General features: G+C 34.9%; 5 protein-coding genes across 6 annotated transcripts; 2 read left to right on the forward strand and 3 right to left on the reverse strand.

The window, feature by feature from the left end:
- The first annotated feature begins 83 nt into the window (after window positions 1–83).
- Window positions 84–3,384, forward strand: LOC106709897 (GPN-loop GTPase 1). Its single transcript, XM_045678357.1, has 9 exons — window positions 84–269; window positions 358–483; window positions 775–942; window positions 1,527–1,723; window positions 2,322–2,513; window positions 2,611–2,663; window positions 2,759–2,847; window positions 2,979–3,119; window positions 3,267–3,384. Exons 1-9 carry the CDS (start codon window positions 227–229, stop codon window positions 3,347–3,349), a joined length of 1,092 nt encoding a protein of 363 aa, XP_045534313.1. The 5' UTR covers window positions 84–226; the 3' UTR covers window positions 3,350–3,384.
- Window positions 3,385–4,229: 845 nt separating this feature from the next.
- On the reverse strand, window positions 4,230–8,210 carry LOC106709959 (uncharacterized protein K02A2.6-like). Its single transcript, XM_014501891.2, has 2 exons — window positions 7,553–8,210; window positions 4,230–6,973 (listed from the first exon to the last, which is right to left on the reverse strand). Exons 1-2 carry the CDS (start codon window positions 8,208–8,210, stop codon window positions 4,230–4,232), a joined length of 3,402 nt encoding a protein of 1,133 aa, XP_014357377.2.
- A 3,166-nt stretch (window positions 8,211–11,376) lies between these two features.
- On the reverse strand, window positions 11,377–16,473 carry LOC106709855 (FAD synthase). Of its 2 annotated transcripts, none has more exons than XM_045678289.1 (5): window positions 16,291–16,473; window positions 13,190–13,277; window positions 12,309–12,665; window positions 12,113–12,234; window positions 11,377–11,701 (listed from the first exon to the last, which is right to left on the reverse strand). In XM_045678289.1, the coding sequence occupies exons 2-5, from the start codon at window positions 13,259–13,261 to the stop codon at window positions 11,503–11,505; spliced, it is 750 nt and encodes a 249-aa protein (XP_045534245.1). In that variant the 5' UTR covers window positions 13,262–13,277; window positions 16,291–16,473; the 3' UTR covers window positions 11,377–11,502. The 2 variants fall into 2 exon arrangements, with proteins under 2 accessions (XP_045534245.1, XP_014357231.2); XM_014501745.2 differs by having other exon boundaries at window positions 13,190–13,287.
- LOC106709835 (tRNA (guanine(37)-N1)-methyltransferase) lies at window positions 14,735–16,274 on the reverse strand. Its single transcript, XM_014501720.2, has one exon. The coding sequence runs from the start codon at window positions 16,209–16,211 to the stop codon at window positions 14,892–14,894; it is 1,320 nt and encodes a 439-aa protein (XP_014357206.2). The 5' UTR covers window positions 16,212–16,274; the 3' UTR covers window positions 14,735–14,891.
- A 1,814-nt stretch (window positions 16,474–18,287) lies between the features above and the next one.
- Window positions 18,288–19,109, forward strand: LOC106709921 (tigger transposable element-derived protein 4-like). Its single transcript, XM_014501841.2, has one exon. It carries the CDS (start codon window positions 18,288–18,290, stop codon window positions 19,107–19,109), a length of 822 nt encoding a protein of 273 aa, XP_014357327.2.
- The last annotated feature ends 558 nt before the right edge of the window (window positions 19,110–19,667 follow it).

A 19,667-nucleotide genomic window follows, 5' to 3' on the forward strand; every position in this document is an offset into this window, starting at 1 on the left:
CGAATCAATGACAGATCGATGCTTAACTCAACCCACAGAGAACATATTCTAGTCTATGCAACCCACTCAACTTCAAAGAAATGTCAACAATTGCTTGACAGTGGCAGGAAAATTGTGGTTTGATTTGTTTGTTGCAATAATTAATAGTATTCAAATTATACTTTTGCGTCAATAATACAAATCTTAAAGAACAGTCAACGTAATACTTTCACAAATTTAAATCATTATGGAAGAAGAAAGTAGAAAACCAATTTGCCTCATAATTTTAGGTTAGATGTTTGTTTTTGTTTCATTTAGTTACTGTGTTTCTTATTTTAGGTATCGCTTTAGTCTTAAATGTATTTTGTATGTTCAAAGGAATGGCAGGAGCCGGTAAGACCTCATTTACGAGGCGTTTGGCGGGTAGAGTAGTAGAAGGTTCTCGACCGTATTTGATCAATTTAGACCCGGCTTGCAGAGAAGTGCCTTATCCAGCTAATATAGGTAACGTAAATCTACTTTCTATAGTCACAAGATCTATTTTATCATGCGGATTTTTGTTATATCTAAACTTAAGGTATGTTTTTTACATAGGAAAGGTACAAATTAAAAATGACTAGATTGTAGATTAAGGTGTTTATCATGACCATTTATGGCATATAACTATAGGAAAATTATTATATCAATTTTATTCAGATGGAAGGCGTTAAAAGGGTTGCCCTTGTACATATTTAATGATAGCTCTGTATTTAAACTTTGTTCTTATTAAATGGTGTTTCTGTAATTACTTCATAGATGTAAGAGATACAGTGGACTATAAGGAAGTGATGAAACAGTATGGTTTGGGACCTAATGGTGGTATTGTCACTGCTCTGAATTTGTTTTCAACAAAGTTTGGTCAAGTTGTAGACTTAATAGAGAAAGCAGGAAAGAAGCACAAATATTGTGTCATTGATACACCAGGTAAATAAAGCTGTAATATTATTTTATGTTAAATATACTCTAACTTCTATCTGCAAATAAGTAGTAATGCGTCTTCTTGAGTTAGAAACTATTAAAGTTATTTTATCATTTTAATTTTATATTTCTGTCAAGCATCAATGGCTCAGGGGTTAAGCATGTGACTTGCAATCTGCAGGTCCTGGGTTCGAATCCCGCCATATACCAATGTGTTTTTCGATTTTAGATTTACATATGTACATATATCCAACCATATACCAATGTGATTTTCAATTTACATATGTACATATATCCAACGTTCTTACGGTAAAGGAAAACATTGTGATGCAACCTGCACATATGTGAGAAGAAATTCAATGATATGTGTGAAGTCAACCAACCCGCACTTGGCCAGCGTGGTTGACTATGGCCTAGTCACGCCTAACTTGGGGTAGGCTCCAAGCCCCTCGGTGGGGACATATAGTGAGCTGATGATGAAATTTCATATTTAAAGAATAAATTAAGGCTTTACAAGGCAGAATAAAGATGGGAGAAGTAATACAATTTGTAATAGAGGTTATACTTAAAATAAATATTTTTATTTTTAGGTCAAATAGAAGTATTCACATGGTCAGCATCAGGCACAATAGTGACAGAAACACTGGCATCATCATGTCCAACTGTAGTTGTGTATGTTATGGACACAGTGAGAAGTGTGTCTCCTGTCACCTTCATGTCCAACATGTTGTACGCCTGTTCTATACTATACAAGACAAGACTGCCTTTTATTGTTGTTATGAATAAGGTAAGTTACAAAATGTATATGAACTATCAATAGCGATCTTTATTTTGTAATGTAATTAGGCAGATTCATTAATAATTCTGCATAGTTGAATTCAATGGAAATAGCATTGCCAGGCGTCCGGATAAAGCCAGACGCCTGGCAATCAAAATCAAAAAGCCTACCTACTTTTTGATTGCGTGTCCAACCAAAATAAACGGTTTTCCAGCTTTTGTTAGGCTTTTTACATTTCCCAAACGAGAGTGTACCTATTAATACTCAGAAATAATAAAGAGTGTCCGATCTTTCTACACAAACTGGCTGGTCTGTCCGGCTAGTAGGTTTGGCGACCTGACAACCCTAAATGGAAATGAAAAACTGTATTTATACCTATCACTGGCTGACCGTGTCATTTATTGTCTATGGTTTCCTTTTGGAAAGGTTAAAAGTCTAAATTGATGACACAAACATATCTGTTCTGAATAAGTCTATGATTACAAATTGATGAAGTTCAAAATTGGTTGATGTATAATTCAAGAGTTTAATTGTATTCATTACCTCCCTTATCACCCTTCAATAATGTAGTTTTTTATAAATAATATATGATTACTGGTTATTTCAGACAGATGTAGTAGATAATGGATATGCAGTTGAATGGATGCGTGATTTCGAGTCATTCCAAGATGCATTGGACGCTGGTGTAGATGGTGAGGGTGGTTCGTATGCGGGTAACCTTACACGCTCCATGGCTCTAGCGCTGGACAACTTCTACTCTGATCTGAAGTGCTGCGGTGTCAGTGCTCATACTGGTGATGTGAGTGTGGAATTAAAATTTCATAGAGTTTTGAATATTTTGGCATGGCGGATATAGTAGGTTTAACTACTTTTTAAAATTGCTTTTTATTCTGCAGGGATTGGATGAATTCTTCAAATTAGTTGATGAAGCTGCTGAAGAATACGAGAAGTAAGTCCATAACTTTTATTTATTGCTTGCAACTACATATTTTTATTGACATAAATAGATTGGATAATTAATTTACATAAAATTTTATTTATCAGGGAATATAAAGCAGATTGGCTCAAAATGAAAGAGGAAAAAATGGAAGAACGAAAACGAAAAGAGGAAGAGTTGAAAAAAGGCACACAAGGTAAAATATATTAAAAATTATATCTATAATTTTGATTCATCTTTAAATAAAGCTAATATTTTAAGATGAATTTCCTTTATGATGTAATTATTTATTAAATGGTCACAACAAATTACAAAATAATATTGCAGATTCATCTGACACAGTGATAGACAAGAAGAAACTTATAGAGGAGACAGTGGCGGGGAGGGAGATAGCTGATATGTACCTCAAGCATCCCGGCAATGAGAGCTCCAGTGATGAAGAGGGTACAGAGACTGGAGTTATTGAAGGTAAGATAAAAATATTATTGTTATCTCAATTTTTTAAAACAGGATGAGAGGGAGACAACATTTACCTGCTTTACAATCAATATAACATTAAAATTAAGGTTAATTTGGTTTTAAATAGATGTGAAATGGGATATATTTAATTTCCAGATGATAAACCAGAAGATGTTGCCATGTTTCAAGAATTTATTAGAAAGCATGTCAAACCTAACAACACGGGAAGTAATACTTAACATTAATTTTGATTAAATATATTTTTATAAAATGTAAGACAAAATGAATAAATATAGGTATTTATAATATGTTTTTATTTACAATATATTGTTTTATTGTTATACTAGCTGTTGCCCGCGACTCCGACTGCGTGGAATTAAAAAAAAATGTGTAGTAGCCTGTGTTCTTCCAGACTATGTTCTACATTTGTGCCAAACTTCAGTAAGATCCATTGAGCCATTCCATAGATACCTTCAAATAATCATCCATACATCCGTCCATCTAATCTTTCGCATTTATAATATTAGTAAGATTTTTTTACATGATTGATGTAATATATGGTGTCAATCAAACGGCGGTTTGCTGGGGACTGATTTATTTTACGAAACCAGTAGGGTAGGTTAATATAACCTACCCACATTTACAATAATACATTACAACATCCCTCTCCAGATAAAATATAATGCAAAGCAATAACAATAGAACAAACTTAAGTAACTGGTCAACAAAAGAAAAACTTAATTAATATAAACGTAAATTGGTTACCACCACAGTGTAAAAGTAACAAAGTTATTATCATACACACCGTTCTTACAATGTTGTTCGTTCGAATTAGTGAAACAAATTATGTAGAATTTGGAATAATTGCAAAAAAAAAAAACTTACATTTAATCGTTGACGTTAACATCTACACACCAATCTTGTTATAGAAAAAAAAATCTTAATGCTAACAGTTAACACATATAAATGTTTATTTTATATTTATGAATTATAATGTAGTAGGAAAAGTAAATAAAAAAAAATAAACAATACAGTTCAGACAAGAGAAATAACATTAATGTAATAAAGGTAATGGGAATACTTGTACACAGTACTGTGTGCATTTTATTTAAAGTCTTATTACTTTATTTTTCGTGGCCTTAAATTATAACGCTTTTGCTCTGGTGTTGGAGTGGGAATTGAAAGCTCCGGCGAGAGATTAGTTTCGAACGAAGATGTACACGGAATTTCATGTGTTCTCGCGGCGATATTCGGATTATCGATTTCGCGCGCCCCTGGTACTCCCGTTTCAGCAATGTCGTCCACCTGTACGTGGGAACGCTCACTATCTTCATTCGTTTCATTTTGAATAGGAACATGCCAAGAGTGACGAGAATTTTTCTTAGGAATTATTTGATCAATATGGCGGGTATTTATCTTATCACCTGTATTAACCGCATAGGTAACCTTGCCCGTGCGTTCTGTCACTATGCCCTCCATCCATTTATCTCCTCTCCCGTAATTCCTAACGAGTACGGCGTCGCCGACAGCGAGGACGCGCGCGCTTCCCCCCGCGTGCTGCCGCTGCTTGCTTTGCGCGCGCGCCACGGCCTCGCCGGTGGCGGCAGCAGGCCGCAGCAGATCCAAACGCGTGCGCAGCCTCCGTCCGATCATGGCCACAGCAGGTTCGCGTTGCGTGCTGCAGTGTGTACTGTTGCGATACTGCATTAAAAATTTGCTTAACGCGCGGTCGATATTTTCGCCCTCTAATTGAGCTTTCTTGATGACCTTTTTCACGGTCTTCACTGCATTTTCTGCCGCTCCATTGCTTGACGGATGGTACGGTGCCGTCACGATATGGTCTACACAATTTTTCTTCAAAAACTCCTCAAATTCACGAGAAGTGAAAGGTGGCCCTCCATCCGTAACCATTTGTCTAGGAAGACCAAATCTAGCGAATAATTCTCTGAATTTATTTTCCACCGAAGACGCAGATGTCCCGCCACTCATATGGAATATCTCGATCCACTTAGAATGAGCGTCGATGACGAGTAAGTAATGTCGACCACCATGTTGTAGGAAGTCCGCGTGTAAACGGGTCCACGGTTCCGAGGGCCATGCATAGGGCACGGGCGTGGCGCGTGGCGGCGCGTCCCTCTGATCGCGGCACACGGCGCACGTGCGTGCGCGTTCCTCCAGCTCCGCGTCGAGTCGCGGCCACCACACGTAGCCGCGAGCAATTTGCTTCATTCTCACCATGCCCACGTGGCCTGCGTGGACCTCCTCCACTATTTGTTTGCGCAAAGTACCCGGTATGACCACCCGGTACCCCCACACAATGCATCCATGATCGACGTGTAACTCCTCTTTACGATGAAAATATGGCTTCTCGCCTTCGATTTCGGTCTGGTGTGGCCAACCGCTCACGATATATCCATATATCTTTCTTAATATGACATCTTTCGCCGTATCCTTTGCCACGTCCCTGTGGCTAAGAGGGAAACTGTCTTCTACAAAATGTAAGTAAGTCGCGGCGTCGTCCTCCTCCCTCGACTTACTGGACGCTGGCTGAGGTAGACGGGACAAGCCATCGGCATTGCCATTTTTATCTGTCGATACAAAGACGATGTCGAAGTCGTATGCCGCCAGACGAACAGCATACCTCTGCAGTCGACTAGCCGCCGTTTGTGGTATGCCGTGTTTCGGTCCGAAGATGTATGTGAGTGCCTTATGATCGCTCCGAAGAGTAAATTTACGTCCAAACAAATATTGATGGTGTCTGCTTACCCCGTAAACTATCGCCAATGCTTCTTTGTCGATCTGGCTGTAGCGCCGCTCCGCATCAGTGAGTGTGCGCGAAGCGCAGCTAACGATTCGCTCGCTGCCGTCGGGCATGCGATGCGCCAGCACGGCGCCCAGACCGTATGCGCTGCTGTCTACGGCGAGTACCAGCGGTAACGTAGGCGAGTAGTGCGCGAGCGCGGGCCCGCTAACCAGCTTCTCTTTAACCGCTTCAAATGCCCGCTCGCAATCCCTATTCCAACACCATTTGCTACCTTTCGCCAATAACTTATACAATGGATTTAACAATGTGCTCATGTTCGGAATGAAGCGCGAATAATAATTAATTAAGCCTAAAGCTGCTCGAAGTTGTGATACATTTTTCGGCACAGGTAAATTTACAATGGCGGACACTTTATTTTTATCTGTATGTACTCCATTTTTATCAATTCTATATCCTAAATATGAAATTTCATCCATAAAAAACTCACATTTTTCAAATTTAATACGTAAACCCGCTTCCTCTAACCGAGACAATACCTCTTTAACATTTTGTAAATGATGCTCTCTGTTGCGCCCGGTGATACATATATCGTCAATAAATGCTACAACACAATCTAATCCGCTTAGAGTTTCCTCAATTAATTTTTGGAACATCTCCGGCAAACATTTTAAACCAAACGGGGCCCTTCGATACACAAAAACACCCATATGCGTTGTTATAGCCGTTAGTGGTTGCGAAGCTTCATCTAACACTACTTGCAAATACGCATTCTTTAAATCCAATTTAGTAAACTGTTCGCCACCACTTAACGCTGCAAACAACTCTTCTGTGCGCGGTAAAGGATAGTGAAAATCTTTTAATAAAGGGTTTACTGTAACTTTATAATCTCCACAAATCCTAATTGTTCCATCGCGCTTAATTATAGGTACAATGGGCGTTCCGTAGTCGGACCTATCCACTTTATAAATAATTCCCTCCGCTTGTAAGCGTTCTAACTCGCGCTCGACGGGTGAGCGCAATGCTAACGGCAGTGGACGGGCCTTGCAAAATATCGGCGTTGTATCTTTCAAATGTAATTTAATTTTTGTTTTGAATGTGCCTACCCCGTTACCGAATACGTCAGGAAATTCATTTCGTAAATTTATAAGTAGCGAATCGGCCGGCAGACCTATTTTATTTATATTAATGGCATCTAAATTAAGTTTTCGTAGCCACACACGGCCTAACAGCGGCGGGCCGCCGCGCGCGATAACAAACAAAGGTAACTCAGTCGTCCCGCTCCCACTCGTTACTCGCACTGTGACGTAACCGAGCGGAACGATCGCCTCGCCCGTGTACGACTGCAATTTAATATTATGTTTTTTAATAGGTAAATTATAAAAATATTTGTCATAAAAATCTTTTGACACCGCCGAGATTCTGCTGCCCGTATCTATTTCGAAAACCATGTTTATATTTTCTACACGCAATGTACAATGGTAAGGTCCATCCGTAACATTATTACTAACGGATATAATATGATGTAAACAATCACTCGCATCGCTCGCCGAGTCACAACTATCAATATAATTATGAAGTTTCGATCTTCCGCCGTCAGCCCTATAAGCATTTTTTTTACACATTTTGGCCAAGTGACCTATATTGTAACACTTATGACATTTATACGACTTATAGCTACACTTATCTGCCGTGTGGTCGTCCTTGCCGCAGCGCCAGCAAGCGGGGCGCCGCGACGGTGTGGCCCCCGTGGCCACGCGATGCAGGCCGCCTGCCTGCTCGAGTCCCGAAGCTCCCGGCGCCGACGCCTGGCCGTCGCCGCCGGCCGCTTCCGCATGCTTCTCAGCTGCTTCCAGCGCAAGCGCCAACTCCACCGCCTTTTTGTAATCCAATGTGGGTTCCGCGAACAGACGAGACCGCATCACTTCATTTCGAAGTCCAGAGACGAATTGATCTCTAATATTTTCTTCAAGCGTAGCTCCAAAATTGCAATGCTTCGCTAAGTGCTTTAAATTTTGCAGAAACACGCTTATCGGTTCATTCTCGGTCTGTCGCCTTTGTCTAAACAGGTGCCTTTCGGCTATCTCCGATCTTTTTGGTTCGAGATGATTTCCGACAAGTTCGACCAGAGCTTGGAAAGACTTGGTCTCCGGATGCATGGGCGCACACAGGTCACACATCAGCTCGTACGTGGCCGCTCCGACATGCGTGAGTAGTGTTGCGACGTGTAGATCTTCTCTGATGTCGTTAAGTAAAATGAATTGCTTAACGAGACGAACGTACGCACTCCAGTTGTTACGATCGTTAATATCGTATTCGTGCAACTTTCCGAAAGGCATATTTAACACTATAAACCCGAAATACAAACAAAAAAAAATACTCGTCGCCAGTTGTAATATATGGTGTCAATCAAACGGCGGTTTGCTGGGGACTGATTTATTTTACGAAACCAGTAGGGTAGGTTAATATAACCTACCCACATTTACAATAATACATTACAATTGACAAGAGATTAGTTGCTGAATAAGTACATTTTTAAAACTAGGAGCTGAAACATCTTTTATATTCTGAGAATTCAAAATAAAAGTCAATTTTATAAATTAGAAAATTTATTTAAAATTAAGTACAAATAAAATTACAATAAATGATTTGATTTTCTACACTGTTAATAAATAATTTTAAATAATTTCTGTTACATAACGAGGTAAAATTATCACATCAAATATTAATAACAACATGTGTAATTTTTTTACAATTCCAACAGATCTTTACAAAAAAAATATTAATACTCCAAGTCTAAATAATTTTGTCAATAAATAAACGTTTTCCAAAAGAAATCAAATTGAGTATTTAAAAAATCTGATCTGTGAAATTGACAGACTAAACATTTTTATCAACTAATCTAGACTAATCATTTTATCTATGTTGTTAAACTATAAACAATTTATAAGTTTTTTTCACAATAAGAGCTTAAAGCGTGCATCAACAATCCAAAACATTCCCCGGAAAGGTTGGTATTATTCAGACCATCAACCAGTATTGGACTCAACCGTAAAGTGCGTAAATTAGTTTTAATTTAAGTATGTATATTTGTTATTTTTCTGTTTTATTTTAATACTCTAATATCTTATATGGCTCTTAAGTTTCACTTATCTTTGCCACCATCAAGCTAATCTTGCTAAGGGCAATCTTTATGAAAATTGGAAACATTAGTAAGAAAAATAAAGAGCAATTATTATGTGAGAATAGCAACCAAATTCTTATGTGTAATTGAGTATCGAGTAATAGAGTAGTAGTTAAGCACTTGACTCGCAATCTGCAGATCCTGGGTTCGAATCCCGCCATGTACCAATGTGTTTTTCGACTTTCTATTTACATTTATCTGACGTTCTTACGGTGAATGAAAACATCGTGATGCAACTTGCACATATATGAGAAGAAATTCAATGATATTTGTGAAGTCAACCCGCACTGAGCTGTGGTTGACTATGTCCTAGTCACCTCTAACTTAGGGTAGGCTCTGAGCCCCTCAGTTGGGACGTATAGTGAGCTGATGATGATGAATAGAGTATTATAGTGTTGCTAAAGTCCTAATACTTCGAAATGAGTTTTAAACTGCTACAGTAAAAATAAAAACTGGAAATAAACTTTAAATATCACAAATTCCCAACTTTTCAAATCAATCAAGGTTAATTTTGTGAACCTATATTACTTTAAAACATTACAACACTTTATTTTCCATTTTTTAAATGTATTTTCCATTTGATAACATACTTGATTTAGTTAAGTAAATAAAAAAAATCAACATTGTAAAACAAGTATTCCATAAATAAAAAAAAACTATCTTCTACACATTGAAAAAAAAAACTTAAGTTTTAGCTTAGCACCCTATCACCTACATGCAAATGATATGATTGAAAGAAGGGCAAAAATCTGATAGCTTTGGCCGTCCCTGTATCAACTGAGCTGGCTAACTTGAGCTATTTTTTAAGTAATTTATAATTTGTTTTTTTGTCCTCTTTTATGTGGCAATAAATGATTAACATTGATGAATCTCTTTGTTACCTACTAATAAAACTATGTAATAATATATAATATAAAACCTAACCCTTATTAAAATCACATATAATTACGCTAAACATAGCTATGAATATCTTTGTAACTTATTTTTGCAGAATATTCCACTGGGATTTCAGATGTTAAATTGCGTTTAGTTTTCCTATGTTTGCAAAAACTCAGTTTTGTATGAACCAGTATGTTCGAAGACTATTTTAAAATTCAGGAATTATTGAAATTTTCTAACAATTGCCTACTCAATTTTATAGGCACAATCAATTTACATACAGTAAAAGCTTTGAGCTGTTAAAAATACGGGCTAAAATATACATTATTGACGGTCGAGTTGGCGACTGTAGCTTTTATGGCGAACACAATTATATTTAAGGACTTACTATCCAAAGTTTAAAGTTGCGGAGAGAGGAGTTTTTATTAAATAAAATCGTACTTAGGTTAGTTATTTTCACTACTTTTGATGTAACTTTGACAGTTTTATTTTATAAGTGGTCAAAGGTTTTTATTTTATACAGCCGTAAGTCATGTATGCTACCAAAATAAATTAAAAAAAATACTCTATTTAATTCGATTAAAGTTTTTTAAACCAAACGTATTATTTATTTTAATTTTTATTGCGAAATGTATCTTAAATTGATTAAAAATAATAAAAATCTGACATTTATATTGTTTAATTATTTCATAATTATGAAGACAAGGAACGCAAAACTACGAAGTAGCAAAGAGTATGTAACCATTTCATAGTATACTAGCGAAATGTTTACATACTCTTTGGCATTATCTATTAACGGTTTTTCAGTTGCGTGGCGTCATTGTGGTATTAAATTCTTTGTAAATTTGTATTGTAAGGTTGGATATGAGTCACAGAACCGAATCAGTCAACCCCGACACCACGTGGTACTTTCTGCCCTACCCCTAGAGTGTTTATGAAAAGCCGGAGGCGCGGAGGGGGAGCAGCCCCCGCCCGCTGTAGCAAGCTCGCCTGCGCAGCTGAGGCTTTTTGGTCGCCTTCGGCGACCAGCCTCAGCCGCTACGGCTCGCACAGGCCCCCGCGCCTTGTTACGCTAGGGCGGAGGGGCTGCTCATCCCATAGCGCCGGAGACGTTGCAAATTTCTTTTGTTAGGGAATCAAATTCTGCCTATCATATGTTTTTTTTTTGTTATTTTTTTTAATTTATTTTAGTAGCAACATGACTTATGGCTGTATAAAATACAAACCTTTGACCACTTATAAAATAAAACTGTCAAAGTTACGTCAAAAGTAGTGAAAATAACTAACCTAAGTACGATTTTATTTATTAAAAACTACCAGTCTCCGCAACTTTTAACTTTGGATAGTAAGTCCTTAAATATAATTGTGTTCGCCATAAAAGCTACAGTCGCCAACTCGACCGTCAATAATGTATATTTCAACCAAAATACGTCATATCGGCCGCTTAAAGAACATAATTTTTTTTAAAAATCCGCACTATATTTCTTCTACAAGATCACTGTGAACTCAGAATACACTCACAATAAGTACACTTTACATCACTTGTATTTTTTCCCTAGCTACGTACGTTATAAGTTCGCCTGTATGTCATCGTGCGCGTGCGCATGTGCGTGTGCGTGTCCGTTCGCGTAATGCTTGCCGCGTCCCGCACGCTCGAGCGTAGCGTCACGCAGTTGCCACGCGGGCCGGTACGACACCACCCCATTCTCACTATACGCTAGTGCCTGGTTAGGCCACGTGTTTGATGTACTGCCTATTGACGTGTAACTGCAAAAATAAACTTAATTATTAAATAGTAGAAGAGCTATTTTTGTATGATTCTCTCTCAGATATATTTCGGACCTTGAAGAGAAATAAGAATATTCTGCTATCTGGGTGCATTGAGTCGATGTATTATTACTTTACGTTCCAGCTCGTTATTGCCGGGACGTAAATAAACTTTTTTTTTACTTTACATTACGGCCATGAATAATAAACCATACCTTTTTGTTTCACACAAATATTAACTTCACTTAATACTCTCTAATTACACATTAAGTAAACATCAAATATAAAATTTCTGTCTGTCTCTCAGATACACCTGACAGCTATTTTGTAGGTTATCCACCTACAAACTGTAAATGCTCTGTGTTTACCAATTACCCTAATTAGTTCTATTTATGTATGGAGATATGTTACCCTTTATCATAGAGGCTGCAGTAAGGCACGCGTCGCTGTAGTATGTAGCTCCATATCTGATGGTAAGTCCAGTTCAAGAGGGGCGACACTCGTAGGAATTGCGGCCAGTCATCATCTGTTTGCTACAATATCAATATTTTTTTGTTAGGAAGCAAGTTTATCGGAAGAAGTCAATAAACTATTTAACTTTCTTTACCTGCATAAATTTCAAATGTTCGCTGTATGGATCTGTCCGTCTCGTGCCCATTAGACAAGCTTTTAAATTCTTATCGCTTTCTATTATTCTTCGTAGCACTTCCTTCATATCACCTTCTGCTACTATGAGTTTAATTTTATAATGACCCTCTATTTCTTCTACGAATTTCTCTAATTCTTTAAATGGTCCTGTCGTTCTTATATATATTACTTTCAGATCTTTTCCTACGTCTTCTCTCTTATACATACTTTTTAATACATCAATTGTAACATCCAATAACACTGTGCAATCTTTCCCACCGTTGAAGGAAAAAAATACTTCATCTAATTGAAACTGTGTAAAACATTTCTGAATTACCTGCAAAGATTATTTTTTTACATTTAAAATCAAAGCTGTAAAAAAAGTTTCTGACTTATACCCAGGTCAGGGGAAAAAAAAATTTAATCATGGCAACATAATAAAAAAGAAATGAAACTGTGAGTCTTCCTCACGGAAACAACTAATATTTTAGTAAAAAAAAAACCAACAAGTTACTTTAATACTTTGGTTTATTATAATAGAACTAGCTGTCGCCTGCGACTCCGTCCGCGCGCAGTTAAAGAAAACTTAATAGGGGTATGAAAAATAGATGTTGGCCGATTCTCAGACCTACTGAATATGCTCACAAAATTTCATGAGAATCGGTCAAGCCGTTTCGGAGGAGTTTAACCACAAACACCGCGACACGAGAATTTTATATTAGATTGATCCAATAAAGAAATTTGGATAAAAAAAAATCAACATCTCACAAGCTAAATTATTTCATTTGGTTGGTAATGAATAGGCACAGTTTTAATAAATGTAAAAAACATACTATTTTATGTTAACTTAAAAATTCGTACCTGTTTTGTCTCTTCTAGAACTTCTGTAATATCTGGTAGATCCATGTTCCCGTTTTCTAATTTTTGCGGCATTTTTAAATAAATTCACCTGAAACCAACTATATTATTACAAACTCATTAACATTGTACAATGAAATTATTCAAACTTTCGTGAGACATTATCACTAACTTATATAGAAACGGCTAAACCACTCACATATATATATCCGGTGTCGTCACCGACTAGTTTCGAGCCCTTCGGGGGCCCTTCATCAGGGTGAGTGAGACTGGTATTATTTCACGGACGCGGCCCGTCGCTCACTGAGCCCAGTGTTTAGCCGTTTCTAAATAAGTTGTACAGTAAAGTTATTTTGTGCAAAGAGAAATCACCAATAATTCAGTTTTGAAGGTAAATAAATGAATAAGATAATTATGTAGTTGCCTTAAGTAGTTCGTTGTAATTGTGTTCAGCTTTATGCAGCAAAAAAAGGATAACTCGTTCTTTATCTATTTGTGATAGTTAAAAGTTGGCAACAACAATGTTTAAGTTATTTTTAAATACATTACTTTTATTGATAATTCATACTAGCTTAAAATACAGTTCAACACATCTTTAATTATCAAGGCAATTTTTTTTTAATTATAAGAGTAAAATTCTTTTGTGCAAGTAATTAAATTTAACAAAAAAAAAACGATAGTGTCTGGTTTGAGCCGTTAAAATTCTAAAATACCTTTTGCTAACATTACAGTCTCATTTATCATCAATTTATGGACCTGCTTGTATTTCTACTTATCTATGTAAATAACATGTTAAGTTACCTTATTAAATAGTTACTATGCTAAAAAAATGTATGTAAGCAAAACTTATGAATGTATTCTACATGTGTTAGTTGACTTAACACACTACAAAGAAAATCAAACTGATGAAAATGTATTTTCACTTTGAATGACAATCAAACAATGGTATATTTGTAAACATTTACTCTTCCCACAGTAATGTTTTCAAACACTTCGATGTCCCCACCGAATAACCCCATAATAGGAAAAATCAAATTTTTCAGGAGAAGCAAAAAACCGTATTTCTTTAATAACTTCATCAATAATTATTGTACAAGAATCTTTTAGATACCAAAACAAAGCTAATTTTTATAGCTTCATTGTATTTAATTTTCATTCATGTATTCCGGGCGTATTCTGTGCTATGAAGGATAAATGATATAACCGGAAATAAAAAAAAATCTGTTTCAATAATGACTTTATCTCCGTAATTAACATTAACAAAAACATTTAAAAAAAATCACAATGTGTAATTGGACCTTTAGATACTGAATTCGACGGAAAAGCAAGAACCTAGTAAGAGTGCATTACGGGATTATTTGATGGTAGTGTCGACCTTCTGTTTAAATCTAAATCAATAAGAATTAAAATGCTGAAATGAGCTGATCTTATGTGCAGTGCATTGCGTTGTATATTTAATAAATTTTTCAAAAAATACATAACCTAACTTAGATAATTCGTATTAAGGTATTGTAAATAAAAGTAAAAGATTACTCATAGACCTATTTTATTGTAACAATATTAATCATAACAGATTTTCACTTATGATATTTACACACAACTGCCAAATGCACAATACACTGAAGTGGGTGTAAAGTTCAGCAAGAGTTCAAGTGTGTCTCAGAATTCAGTCTGAATAGATTTTTAAACATCTCTTTAAAGTGATCTAATCTTTTAATTCTTTTTCCACACATAATTTTTTTGTCGGAGGCTCACATATTGATCCTTGATTTACACCAAATATTATACTTTTAGTTAGTTTGAATGTAACTCGCATCATTTCTTTTTTTGGTGAAACATTTCTCACATTAAAGGTATTTAAAATATCTATATCACATCCAATACTTTCTCGAACCAGCTGTTCTGCATCTTTATATGGGTCATCACCAACCACAAAACAATACACATAAACAATAATTTCATAATTAAATTTCTCCATTAGTAATTTATCTTCCAATAATCCATTAAAATGTTTTAGAAATTCCACGGCCATTGCTGGCAAATTCATTGTTACATGAATTTTAGATCCATTCTGCAATTCTTCTGTTCCTTTACACAAACCAACTAGAAAATCTTTAAAAATGTTACATATAAAATCTTTGCCATCCAAATTGTATGATTTAAAATTTGTCATATTAACTTTATTTTGCTTGGCATTAAAGTTTAACCATGTAAATGAATCTGGATTCAAATCATTGGCAAATACTTTACATTTTCTTTTAGCTGCAGGTATGGAAAAGGGACCAACTCCACAAAAGACATCAAATAAAACATCTCCCGGTTTTATGTATTCCAATATTCTTTCATGTTCTTTGCACAATCTTGGATTCCAGTATACCTTGGAGAAATCAAATCTGAAGTTGCAACCATTTTCTTTAACTGTAACTATATAATTTTCTTCTCCAGCAATAATTTCCATACTAAAATTTCTGTATGTGTTATCAATGATGTTATTTTTATTAACAACAGTAGTACATGTTTTGATTTTGTCTATCAATACTTCACCAATAAGTTGTTTGTAATCTAAAAGATGTTCACGCAAATTAAGATGTATGATGTGACCTATTTGAGAAAATCCACTTACAGTTTCTTCATTTTCTGGTAGAACTGCTTTGAAAATTGAATCATACTTAAAATTGTCATATGTAATTTGTATCTCTTTTGTATCTAAATCTTGTTCTGTGATGCCACATCTCTGTAATACTTCGCGATCTGAATTATCGATATCAGACCATTGACTAATTCTTTCTGGATTTAAATGTATAATCTTATAAGAATTTTCGGAATTTTGTTTCAGAGGTTGTACAGGCTTGAAATTTTCAAGTTTCAAAAGGTAATTCTTACATATAGGAGTCACTTCAGAGACCTTTTCGTCGCCCACTTTTAGTATTGGCACCACCACCTTACGCAAGAATTTTTGACGATTAAGAATTTTCATACCCCGGACGCCAATTGGTAATAAAGTAACAGGAAGAACGGGAGTCATTTTTACAAAACACGACGAAAATAATATGATTGATGAAAATAAAAAGAAAAACTATGTGCAATAAATTTTCAATACTAACCTAATTTTGACAATTACACGATGTAGTTAGGCGAGTGCACATTATACAATTTCATGTTTCATGGGATTTCAAATAAATAGGAATTCAACCTATAAGTCTTTTTATCTTTTAATTCAACGTTCACGAAAGCCAGGAAAGTTTTAGTTTACAAACGAAAGTCTATGAAAGTGAGAAACTTGTCAATTTGATAATTTGACGTTAACTTTTTCCATTAGTCTTAAAAGTAAAAAGCAACATAAAACCCTCTGCCAACGTAAATTTTTCAAAATTTGCGTTGGCAGAGAGAATGCCTGATCACACCTAAATGTTAGGACTTTTAAGACAAAAAAAAATGATTAACTTATTTGGAGAAATATATAATAATTTTATACAACATAAAACGTTTAATTTGAAGGTCATGTGGAGGTGAAAACTGTCAAAAAACTCACAAAAGTATAATTGGAATTCAAAGGAGGGAATTAGTTCAATTCAAAATAACATTTTTTCCTCGGAACGAAGAGTAGTTATAGATAAAGAAATAATTATTTTCCATTCAGAAAAAATACCTAACTTAAAGTAATGAGTCAGTGAAAACATCACACATCATTTTCTTGTGAGTATTTTGGATTTAAGGGATAGACTAAATCACACCATTTAAACTTTCAAAAGTACTTATATTGGTTTATACAGACTACACTTGTAACCCGTTTTAAATCTAGGAAAATAAAAGTGATTATGCTAAAAGTGATTATTGTTTATTTTTGATTAAAACACTAACAGATTTGTTACGAAACTTGCAATAAGTGTTTACTATAAAATATATTTTAATACTAAGAAATTCTTGTTAAAAATAATTTAACTAAAATGGTAAAGTTTTAGTACTAATTAAAACTTTAAAAGGTACTTCAAAAACTTCACTTTCAACAACAATAAAATGTTACACTTATGTGTTTATTAATTGTTTGTTATGTAATAATAAAGTAATTAATTAGTGAATATTCTATTTATAAATTACAGACAAAAAAGCTTAGTATGGACATTAGTTAATCAATATATTGGTTAACAATGTACACCAGCGATGCTATATAATTTAGTTTGTAGATAAATTTGATACAGTATTATGCATGAAGTCTATTAAATAAAAGAGATTAATAGATCAATTTGAGGGTCTATTACAATTCTGTATAAGACATCATACTGTTAACCAAAAATCACTTTCTTTTTTCAATTGTTTATTTATAAGTGCATAAGGTCAGCCAAATTAAATTTTAGATACACAAGAATCTTTTAATATGTCACAAAAGAAAAGAAAAAGTTTAAATATCAAAGAAAAATTACATATAATATCAAAGTTAGAGAGTGGAACTTTAAACAAAGACTTGGTAAAAGAATATGGTGTGCCGCACTCAACAATTTCGAGTATTTGGTCAAAAAGAGAAAAAATCAAAATACTTTATGATGCCAATTATTTGAAAATGAAACGGGCAAGAACAACGAAAAATACAAATATTGAGGAAGCATTGTTAAAATGGTATAAACATCAAAGAACAAATAATTTGTCTGTGAATGGACCTATTCTCCAACAAAAAGCAAATGATTTTGCGAGACATTTTGGAGAGGACTTTGTGTGTTCTTCTAGTTGGATTCAACGGTTCAAAGTCCGGCACAGCATCATATATGGAAAAAAATGTGGTGAAAATAAAGCTCCCAGTGTTATAGATGAATGTAAATCCCAAAAGTTGCCAATATTATGTGAAGGATATGAACCAGATAATATATTTACCGCAGATGAAACTGGACTTTTTTACAGTGTGACACCAGACAATAGTTTCAAGTTTGAAGGAAAACATTGTTCTGGTGGGGAAATGTCTAACATGAGGCTAACAATCCTAGTAGCAGCAAATATGACAGGAACAATAAAAAAGAAGCTTTTAGTTGTTGGGAAACCAAAAAAACCCAGCTGCTTAAGAAACAATAATTCAATACTGGTAACATATGAAAACAATGTAAACTCATGGATGACTACAGAAATTTTTGAAAGATGGTTACGAAATTGGGATGCTGAATTAGAAGAAAGCCACACAAAAATTTTACTATTAGTTGATAATTGTCCTGCTCATGAAAGTGTTAAAGATCTGAAGTACATTAAACTTGTGTTTTTACCATTAAATGTTACTTCTGTGCTTCAGCCTATGGAGCAAGGTGTTATAAAGTGTTTAAAATATCATTATAGAAGACTGCAAGTGTTAAATATCGTACGGAACCTTAACAACGATAACCAGAAGACCTTTACGGTTCTCGATGCAATTTTGATGATATCAGAAGCGTGGGAAAACGTTTCGCAAAATACTATAGCTGATTGCTTTAGACAAGCAGGTATAACCGAGTTCTTAACAATTGACTCAGATGATGATGTTATGCCTCTGGTACAACAGATTTTCGTTACTGATGACGATGAAGAGGAAGTGGCTTTAGCTCAATTGGCGCAAAGTTTGCGACCTCCTTTGACTGTTACGGAAGTAGAGCAGTTTGTGAATATAGATAACTCCATTGCTATTTGTCCACCAGCTGCAGAGGATAATGTCCAAGGAATTGCAACTGTGAAAGAAGAAATGGACGACAGAGACACTGAAGAAGAATTTAGTATACCAAGTCTTAATGATGGTCTTAATGCCATTAATGTATTAAGAAAAATTATGCTTTGTAAGGAACAGTATCAGATTCAGGGTAATTATGATGATACACTCATTAATATCAAACGTGAACTGCAAAATTCGTATGTTCAAGATGAATGTTTGAAAGAGACTAAAGTTACTACAGATTTTATTGCAATGCAATAACGAAATATATTAATGACATTGAATTTGTTTTTGTTTGTCTGAATAAAAATGTATATGGTATGTACTTAATTTATTTTAAAAACGAACATATTCATTATTCCTTATCTATGTAGTTAAGTGTAAAGGTATTTGACCGATAGTATGTCCATGTGTTTATATCCCTCCTAAAATTGTGATTTTGTTAGAGTAAGGATAGTATCTAGAGATATTCAACGTGCTACGATGAAATCAAATGACGGTACTATAATTTATTTATAGTAAAAAAAAGAGGAAGATTATTAATTATTATTATTAGAGAAAGACTTTAATTATTATAACTCAAGAAAATATCAATCTTTGATCAATCAATCCGTCACTGTTTAGTTCCATATTTCATCTGCCCAAACGTCATTTAAACTCTTTAACGGATCCAATATCAACAGTTAATAACCATTTGTTTGAATTTAATTGAATTTCTTCTGGAGCGTTACTACAATAAAATCATTTCGATCAATATTGATCAGTCCATTGGTAGTATTGTTCAGTGATAGTGGTTTGGTTTAGAATGTTATCTTGCTT

This window comes from Papilio machaon, chromosome 6 (assembly GCF_912999745.1).
Source record: "Papilio machaon chromosome 6, ilPapMach1.1, whole genome shotgun sequence".
NCBI lineage: Eukaryota > Metazoa > Arthropoda > Insecta > Lepidoptera > Papilionidae > Papilio > Papilio machaon.

Bases quoted from the DNA above. Each gene is read 5' to 3' on its own strand.
- LOC106709959 (XM_014501891.2), bottom strand. From the start codon at position 8,210: ATGCCTTTCGGAAAGTTGCACGAATACGATATTAACGATCGTAACAAC. The intron at 6,974-7,552 runs GTAGCTATAAGT...GTAACGGGGTAG, and splicing joins CGACCACACGGCAGATAAGT to GCACATTCAAAACAAAAATT.
- LOC106709921 (XM_014501841.2), top strand. From the start codon at position 18,288: ATGACTACAGAAATTTTTGAAAGATGGTTACGAAATTGGGATGCTGAA.
- LOC106709835 (XM_014501720.2), bottom strand. From the start codon at position 16,211: ATGACTCCCGTTCTTCCTGTTACTTTATTACCAATTGGCGTCCGGGGT.
- LOC106709897 (XM_045678357.1), top strand. From the start codon at position 227: ATGGAAGAAGAAAGTAGAAAACCAATTTGCCTCATAATTTTAG. The intron at 2,514-2,610 runs GTGAGTGTGGAA...TTTATTCTGCAG, and splicing joins TCAGTGCTCATACTGGTGAT to GGATTGGATGAATTCTTCAA. The intron at 2,664-2,758 runs GTAAGTCCATAA...TTTATTTATCAG, and splicing joins GCTGCTGAAGAATACGAGAA to GGAATATAAAGCAGATTGGC.
- LOC106709855 (XM_045678289.1), bottom strand. From the start codon at position 13,261: ATGCCGCAAAAATTAGAAAACGGGAACATGGATCTACCAGATATTACA. The intron at 12,666-13,189 runs GTACGAATTTTT...TAATCTTTGCAG, and splicing joins TTCTAGAAGAGACAAAACAG to GTAATTCAGAAATGTTTTAC. The intron at 12,235-12,308 runs GTAAAGAAAGTT...TTGATATTGTAG, and splicing joins AACATTTGAAATTTATGCAG to CAAACAGATGATGACTGGCC.